Source organism: Gossypium hirsutum, chromosome A03 (assembly GCF_007990345.1).
Source record: "Gossypium hirsutum isolate 1008001.06 chromosome A03, Gossypium_hirsutum_v2.1, whole genome shotgun sequence".
Lineage (NCBI taxonomy): Eukaryota > Viridiplantae > Streptophyta > Magnoliopsida > Malvales > Malvaceae > Gossypium > Gossypium hirsutum.
In genome coordinates, this window is record NC_053426.1 from 85,125,008 (window position 1) to 85,134,812 (window position 9,805).

Below are 9,805 nucleotides of genomic sequence, written 5' to 3' on the forward strand. Positions count from 1 at the left end.
TATGATAAACTCATCTATACTTAGTTGATACTAATATGATGCATATGATTGTCCTGTTTGCATGAGTGGTTGTGCTAAGAGTTAGCACAGGTACATTTTCGAAACTCATGAGTACATGTTTGAAATGTGAAATGAAATGGACTTGTGAAGAGAGTGCAAATTAATGAGTGATATTTATGAGAATAATTTCTATGACAAGCTTGTGATAATGATCATTATATTGTACCAAAACAGATTTGGACAGCAGCATTGGTCCGACTTTGAAAATCCACTAAAAATAGTGGAAATTGAGTTAGAAGCTTAATAAATTATGAAATTAAATCTTAATGAGTCTAGTTTCACATAATGGAAACAGTGAAAGCAAAAGAATTCTGTATCATGAGATATTTGAATTCTTGTGAGACAGAGTCAGAGTGATTCCAGACTCCCCTGTCTCAATTTTGCAAAATCACTAGAAATTGTAAAAAATTATTATGAGTTAAAATTCATATTAATTAAATCATTAATGAGTCTAATTTCAAGAGAAAGATATGGGAGCATTATCTGAGTCTTGTACTATAAGATAATTAAATTTTAGTAAAGAAAGGTCGAAGCTGTCAAACAGCAAAACAAGGGCGACTTTAAATAATAAACTGTACTTATTTGTTGGACCAAAAATTCTGAAAATTTTATGGTGGAAATATATAGGAGTTTAGTTTCTGGGAAAATTTACGGATCTTAAATTGAAGTTTCGTAGCTCCAGATATAAATGATTTAGTGACTGTGACTCAAAAAAATAGCTTAACCAGAACATGTGTAAATGTACAATTGGGATAGTTTTACTATGGAAAGCACGTTAGTAAATTGCTTATTATTTTCATGCGAGCTTACTAAGCGTAAAGCTTACCCCCTCCTTTCCATTTCTTTTAGTGTTGTCAGGTTAGATCGGGGTTGGAGAATCGTCGGAGGCAGCATCACTTTATCAAGCCAACACCTTGAGAGTATAAACAAATATGCTAGAATTATCAAGTGAGTGGCATGTACAGGGACCTAGTTTTATAACATGTGTTATTATAATTTGGACAAATATATTGGTCTTTAGTGAGCTAATGATTCTGACTTATAAATCTAACTATTCATGTTATGTCTGATATTGGTGATGTGCATATGCTTGTTTGCCATACATGGTTGGTAATATGTTATGTGTTGTTGTGAGAATGCCATGCTTGTGTCTTGATAGTGGATATATAATTGCTCAAATATTCCATGTCAATTGCTATGAAAATGTATAAGTGTATGTAGGTAATTAAGGGTGACAATTGGCTTGGAAAATAGCCTTGAAATTGTCCATACGGATAGAAATACGAGCGTGTGTCTAGGCCGTGTTAGACACACGGCTTAAGCTCACGGGCGTGTGCCTTGGTCGTGTGACCGTAACTTGTTCATGACCAAATAGACAGATAGCTCCATGGGCACAGGACATGGGCGTGTCCCAAGCCACACGGACGTGTGTGACCACATGGCCCAATTCCACACGGGCGTGTGACTCTCTGAAGCAAGAAAATTTAGTTAAGTTGCCCAAAGATTTTCAAAGTTCTTGATTTAGTACCGAACCACCCCAATGTATGTTATAGGTTTTGAAGACCTATATAAGGGACGATATGCATGTGTTCGAGATGTTTTAATTTTTGGTGATAATTTCTGTGGCCCGGTTTTGCATGTTGTGAATGTTTAAGTCTGGTAATGCCCGAACCCTATCCTGGCATTGGATACGGGTGAGGGGCGTTACATATTCTTCTTTTATGGCCTTCTTGATTAGTGATTTCTTTTTAATCTTTATTTTTGCATGTTTTTCGAGTGATATGTATACGTATTTTAATGTTCAATTTTTGTTCTCTTGAAGAAGTTAATCTTGATCTGTGATGATTTTCTGTTATAGTTCTTTGAATCTTGGTTGGTTTGATTGAATTTATTTATTCATGGAAACAGAAGAAAGAAGATTGAATCTAATTTTCTACGTTTGCTGTACTAGTTTACATAAACTTCCTTAACTCTTACTCACTGCATTGATGTTGAGATGAAGAATCTCTTGTATGGGTTGATTTGTGGAGTTAAATAAGATTATTTTTTAATACGAGAGTCAAATTTTTATCTCTCGCGATCAAAACAAATATCATGTTGTTTAGTTTAAATGCTAAGGAGCTACTCAAATTTTAGATTAAGTCGTTTGTTTCTTTGATATTTTGAGTATCAATAAATCCTAAATTTGAGATTTATATTATTAATTCCTTTTATTTGTTAACAAAATCAGTCTCTTCACTGTTCTCTGAAACTGTTTGAACAAATTTGTTGTGTTTCTTTGATTGGGTTGTTTAAAGGTATTTGTAAGATAAATACGTTTCCACTGTATAGTTGCTTTGTTTAGGAACCATGAGGTTAAGCTTTAATTGAATGAAATTCAATTTATATTCCAGATTGTTGCATTTCTTAGCAATGGGAATGCTGCAAAGCATATGCTGGAACCTTACGTTTTTTAAATGCATATATTTCTATTATATGCTAAATTGTTGCATTTTTTTTTGTAGATTTAATGCAAATGGAGATCTTTTGGAGAGTAGAAATGGATACCAATTATGTGTTAATTTCAAGACTCATGTAATGTTTTTAATTATGTAGTGATTCATAGATTTATGTAATGTTTTTAATTATGTAGTGATTCATAGACTTATGTAATATTTTTAATTATGTAGTGATTCAAAGACTTACATAATGTTTTTAATTATGTAGTGATTCAATTCGGGTAATTCAGGTAATTCGGGTAATCGGTTAATTCGGTTAATTCGGGTAATTCGTTTAATTCGGTTAATTTTTAACCAAAAATAAAAATATATATATAATTTTCGGTTAATTCGGTTAACCGACCAAATTAACCGAAAAATTTCGGTTTGGTTAATTTTTTTTAAAAAAAATTCAATTCGGTTAACGGTTAAAAATTTTGAAAAGTCGATTAATTCGGTTAATAATATTTCGGGTCGGTTAACCGAATGAACACCCCTAGTTGAAACACACACGGGTGCGCACACACATATACATATTAATAGGGGATAAAGTAGATAATTTAATCTAGTGACGTGATAATCCTTCGAAGGAAGGTCCTGAGAAGGTTATGTTTTTAAATTATAGCAATTAAAGATGATGATGATGATGGAGATACATTATTGAAAGCCAACATCTTGTTGGCAACTATCCTCATCAATACATTTAATATATTCGGCTCAGGGATGGATTATTGGTAGCAACATTGATCGTTTGAAGGTTTAGCACCTTCAGGGGCTGCCACAGTGTTATCAAATATCTATCATGTTGAAATACTTGAATTAGTTGAGTTAAAGCAAACACTTGATGGCCTGTAAATTTTGGGGTGAATCGGGATCAACCTTCCAATGTGGGAACCTGTACATCTTGGATAGCTCTCAGGATTGCTTTGCCGCCGTACTCCACTGGCAAAGCTTCTTCACCTATATCCTCTATAAAGATTTTCTTCTCATCGTCATTGGTCACAATTACAATCTGTATTCATGGCGTTGCAAAATAAGCAAAGACAGATATATCACATAAATATAATCTAAGAATTCTGCTAATTGTGTCGTACGGATACTTTATTAATATCTTCGCTCGATGTAATGGAACGGATGAATAAAGTTATCAGACTATTCTAATTAACAAAATGTGTTTACTATTAACTACCCTTAAAAAGGGTACTCTACGTTTATGTACAAAGGAAGAAGGGAAAGTAGAGGAAAAAAAGTTCCAGATGCTGGAACTCAAGAATGACTACATGAACCAACTGATTTGAACTCCGGGATCTCTAAAGATAATCATTAGCAAAACTCTTGATCCAGTAAATATTTTTAAGGTACAAAGATGCAGTAACCTCCATTTAGGAAACATATATTCACCACCATTAAGCAAAAACAATACATTTGGGACAGTAAGTTCATTACCTATATCTGCTAAGAATCTGAAAGGAAGAAAAATAAAACAATAACAAATACCTTTTCAAGTGTAGATTTCTCAATGAAGCGAGAAACCATCCTCCAAACACTAACAAAAAACCTCGGCATATGCACAATGTAGCACTTTGCCAAGCGCTCTGGGAAATATGCCTGCATTTAAGTGAAGAGTGGGGCTAATGAAACATGGAAGAAAAATGTAATAAGTTTCCAGAACAGAATCTAGGGATAAATTCAGTTTACACAATGGCCACGATTTAGGAAACTGAGCATAATTTCTGAACTTATTAGCTAATTCCTATATTAAATATGGTACATTTAGTAGCTTAATCCCTTTGGGACAATTTTTAGAAAATGAAGAAGCGGGTTAGAAAGACAACAGGACAAGCTGGGTGAATTGGGTGACAAAATAGCCCAATTCACGGTTTTAATGAATGCTACAAACAAATTCTAAAACACGGCCTTGTAAATCATAATCAGATTGTACACCAAGTAAAACAGAAGATAGAAATCATGCATTAGCTTGTCATTTAGAAAGATTTTGCTTACTAACCGTTTCTACTTGTTTCTAAGACCTATGTTAATCCGACTCTTCACTTTTTCTCTAAGTACTCCAATCCAACACTCATGTCTAACACGACACATATCTAGACATGGCATGCATTAGCGTGTCATTTGAAAAGATTCAGCTTATCAACTGTTTCCACTTGTTCCTAAGACTTATTTTAATCCAACTCTTCACTTTTCTCGAATTACTCCAATCCAACACTTATGTCCAGCATGAAAGGATATAGTCCTAAAAGAACTTTCCAGATATATGAAAAATTACATCCCTGTATCTGAGACATGCCCATATCCATTACTCAACAAAATTTGAGCAACATAATCTAAAACAAAACCAAACATTTAGTGGGTAAAAGTATTATAGAGGTCTTTGTATTAGAAATTAGATTGTATTTTAGTCTCTACTCAAAAAATAAGTAAATTAATCCCTTAAAGTTGATCAAAGAACAAATTGGTTATTTTTGTTAAAATTTTCATCAATTTACTAGACAGTTACACTTGTAATGCCAAATGTATCTTATTCTAAAGGACATGAATTAATTTTTTACAGTAGAAATGGATGAAATTTTTAACAGAAGAACTAGTTTTCCCTTTAATCTAACGTACTAGGACTAATAATGAAACAAAATGCAATTCAACTCTTAATATAAGAATTTTCATGGTACTTTTATCACATTTAATTGCATTTGCTTCAAGTATTTAATATAAGAGCTTGCTTCAAGTATTTAATATAAGAGCTTACATGGTATATTATGACGGAAGGAAATGTTTCAAGTATTTCATTACATTAAGCTTACTAGAGATTTATTCCATAAAAATGTCAAAGATTCTTACACGCAACAGAGTTAATGAGAATTCAAGTTATGAGGAAAAAAAGAATGCCATGAACTTTCACTTTTTTTTTATGAATATATCCCTGGTATATGTAGCCTACATGAAACATATAGCTTGTTTGTACAGTAACTGATATCAAGAACAGCTCAGTAATTCAAATGTGACCTTCTCCTCCATAGAAATGGAGAACATATGCAGTAGCCAACCATTAATATTTCAACATCTGTACTTGCACTTGGTGATCTTTTGTTACTTGGTTAGTTATTTCTTTTGTTAGGCAATAATAATGAAAAAGGCTAGACCAGTATACGGTTGAAATATTAAATGAGGTCCTAAGGTGATGTTGAAGTCATTAGGCAGGAAATCTTGACCAACTCAGGTTCTACGCTAAACTTAAACATAGCTCAGGTTCCGGAAGCCTTTAATTCAAATAGAATAGTGTGACATAAATCTAAAGGATATGAACTTGAATTTGTAACAAGGTCACAAATTGAATGATATTTCGGATGAAGAAAGCATATATAACTTCCTATCCCTTGAAAGATTGACCCCAAAATTCATAATTAGTTAAAGATCAATAAAATGAAACAAAAAAAAATGGCAATATTTAAATCTCGCATTTTTCATTTTTCATGAATTACTTGTATCTGACATCTCTATCTAAAAATAATTTTATACATGGGTGGGTGTATGACCTTCTAAGGCATATTATGAGAAAAAATAAAACTTCTTTAAAATAATAAATATACCCATATCAGGCAAAAACCCTATCCGACACTTACACAGTAAAATACCTTAAAGCTATGGAGTCAACTCCACAGCCTACACTCTCGTCAGTTGTGATTTCTTTAGGTTATGTAATATGCTTACCTTTTCCCTTCATTTTCATCGAGGGAAGACGGGTGAAGGGCAGAACTCTTCAAACAGCTATAGAAATCAACATAAAATTACAATAGACATCAAAGTACTTTGAGAAAACTTAACAAGCTCTCTTATTATTATTATTTTTTATTTACCATGCACTATCCTCGTTCTGTTTCTCTTATATAAGGCACATGAAACAATGTTCTTTTCAACATATTTCGGAGAACATACATAACCTGTAAGAACTGAAATCCAGTTATTAATCCACGTGCATCAACATTTCTGTATGTAATATTCTGAAAATCAAGAACGCCAATCAACTTTTCATTTCCTATTTCTCTTCCTTTGATGGCACTGCGATTGGTACAACTCAATGAGTCAAAAATATATGAATGTATGTCTTTGGAGCTTGTATCTCAAAAAAAAAAAAAAAGCTCCCTTGTGTTTTTTTTTTTTTGACTGTCAGAACTCAGAATACTACCTTGCTATGGTTTTGTCTAGCAGATAAACCACGAACTCTGCATCAAGAGATAGAGAAAACATGTAAGAGTAAATTTTGCAATATGAAAAGAAACTTGCTTGCAGCAAAAACAAAAACATGTAAAATAGATAAATCTTGAATAAACTTGTAGTATCTCCTATTTAATAGTAATTGATGAAGTTCACGAGTAAATATAAAATAGGGTAAACTACAGAAATTATCACTAAAGTATTGTTTGTTTTTCTTTGTCACCGTCTAATATTTACATATTCTATCAATTTGATCATAAATATATAAAATCAACAAATTTAACCCTTAAAGTTACATAATTTGTCATTTTAGTTCAAATTTTTAAAAATTTAATAAATTTATTCCTCAACATTTAGAAAATAACAAATTTTGATGATTTAAAATTCATTAAATTTTAATTCAAACAATAACTTGATGATCGCCAGCTACAAACCACATACAACAAAATCATACAACCCTGCTTATTTGTTTTATTTTGGTAATGCAGTCTTCTTCTCTAAATGAACCCCTTCTATGCTAGCTTACCAAGTTATTGATACAAACATCTTGTTTTTCAATAGTTTCAGTTGTTGCAGGGTCCATTCACCCGAAATCTCAGATTTTGCTGCAGACTTTGCATCCATGGTTATTTCAAGTTGAAACCTTGCTCCCCTTTGGTGGTGTATTCCAATTGAATTGACTTGAATTATTAGGCATTAGATTACTTGCTACCTCATTTATCGAAATCTCATCCAAAATTTCTTTCAAATATTCTGCGGTGAGCTTTACTTTTAGTTAATCAATGTTACTATCCAGATTTTTTATCTTGGTTGTTCTTGTGAAGAAAATGAAAGAAAGGTTCAAAACTTAAACAAAAAAAGAAAATAGAAATTTAAAAACTAAAATTTGTCATTTATTGACTTGAACAAAAATAACAAATTTTATAAACATTGAAAGCTAAATTTATTATTTTTATATTTAGGGTCAAATTGATAGAATATATAAAATTAAAAACTAAATTTATTATTAGAACAATTAAAAAATTCACCACAACATTTCATTAAAATCAAAATTCAAACTGACGTTAAGGTTTAAAAATAATAATTTTAAATAATTTAATGACTAAAATAAAAAAAATTAAAAATTTAATGAACGAAATAAAACCACCAACCGTTTATCTACTTTACCTATAAAATAAACCTAGCCCATAATGGCAAACCACATCAAGTCCTGCGTTCGATTAACGGATTACCCTATCTATTGCTCTTATTGAGAAAAAAACTACTTTGAGGGGCCACAGATTAAACTCCGACATTTATGAGCTACCTAAAATATTAAACAAGATCTAAAAAATATAGCATTGCAGATTTATGTGGCTTTCCCATTATGTCCCACCATAATGATGAAACCTTTCTACCATGAGTCTCATGACCAAAAGTTATCATTTCAACAATCGGAAAAGAATCAAATTTCAGGCGAGGCTTATCAACATGCATGAATTATAAGAAAACAAAAATAGAATATGCTAATTAATCAATCATGAGAAAGAAGAGTGAAAGTAGTGAGGCTGGGCTAACTAATTACTCTTGAACTGGAGATGGTCCTTGGGGGGATAATGCTTGCAAGCTTGGACAATCATCACTGGATATCCTGTCTTTGACAAACCTTGCAAAAAATCTTTCTGGCTTCTAATTGGTCAGGCACTTCAGATTCTACAACGCACCCATTAGGAACTAAAGAAGACCTCCATTTCAGCCACTGGACAAACATCTTTGAAGCTTTATCTGTGTCCATTGATCTTGCAATCAAGAATCTCATGAGTGTCGGATCCCCGTATTTCTGTAACAAAAAAAGGGGGTCAAAAACACTGAATTGAAGTATAAATATACAGGATTTCAGTCACAAAGGGTATTGATAATTTACCTCTGTTGAAAACCCAAGTTTCTCTACTGATTTCCTCATCTGGGTCAGTTCAAGTTCATGGCTTTTCTCCATGTTAGAACAAATAGAATCTGCTTGGGGCCTTTGGCTTGTTAGAGGGAGAGGTGTTGAGCGGGGTGGGGGGAACTTGATTAAAAAATGGAAGAACAACAGGTGAGAAAAGGACGACAAAAGGAAAACAAAAAAAATAAATAAACAGAGAGATATGAGAGAGAGAGGCTGTGAAGTTGGCTGAGAAAATGTGGAAAAGTCCAAGTGATATAAGAAAATGGTTGGCCGTTGCTTGTGGAATTAAGTTCCAACTTGAAAACAGCATCTCTTAAATTTTAATAGATAAATAAATAAATTCTCCCGAAGAAAAAGGAACATAATTTAAAATGATTTAGGACGCGATCCCTTTTATGGCCACGAGTCGCATTTGTAATTTAATTAATAATATGATTAAAATATTTTTATAATTTTATTATTTGAAATCAGAAATTATTGAATATTAAAACTGAGAAATAACAAAAATAAATAGGATAATAATTAATTTATAAAACAGTAAAATTGTTGTTTTATTTAAATTTATTTAATAAATTAAACTTAGAAGGTTATAATGTTTTTATCAGACCTTATGAACTAAGCGGGTATTGTTCAAAAAAATAAAGAATTTGAACTTTTTTTATCACACTTGCAAGTTTGAATGCTTTTTTGCTTATTTGTTTTAACGTTAGTTGCATATTATTTTGTAATTACAAAGAATTTTAATTTTTTTATGTCATATATAGTAATATAAATTTTAATTACAAACATAGTTACATAATTAATTATTAAAAAATATTAGTATGATAAAAAATTTCTAAACGAGCAATAAAAATTAAAATCAAATCATTGTATGTAACATATTAGCCTAATAAAGTAGTCGATAGTATGATTGCTAATAAAATAACAAAAAAAATAAATATCATATTTAATTTTATCTAAATGCTCTAGCGTTTTATATTTGTCAGGTTATTCCCTTTTTAACGTTTAAGATATGCCCCTTATCATCATTCATTGGCCTCTACCTGAGTTCTTCATCATTTGAATATGGATATATATCAGTAAGATTATCAAAATATTTTTTTGTGTCCTCTTG

At 31.5% G+C, this 9,805-nt stretch overlaps 1 protein-coding gene across 1 annotated transcript; it reads right to left on the minus strand.

Moving 5' to 3' along the window:
* Positions 1–3,172: 3,172 nt before the first annotated feature.
* LOC107897757 (CRAL-TRIO domain-containing protein YKL091C) lies at positions 3,173–8,991 on the minus strand. Its single transcript, XM_041103936.1, is given in 7 exon segments — positions 3,173–3,549; positions 4,035–4,145; positions 6,491–6,608; positions 6,736–6,772; positions 8,329–8,418; positions 8,421–8,583; positions 8,668–8,991. Coding segments are annotated over 7 exon segments (729 nt in total). The 5' UTR covers positions 8,740–8,991; the 3' UTR covers positions 3,173–3,411.
* Positions 8,992–9,805: the final 814 nt, after the last annotated feature.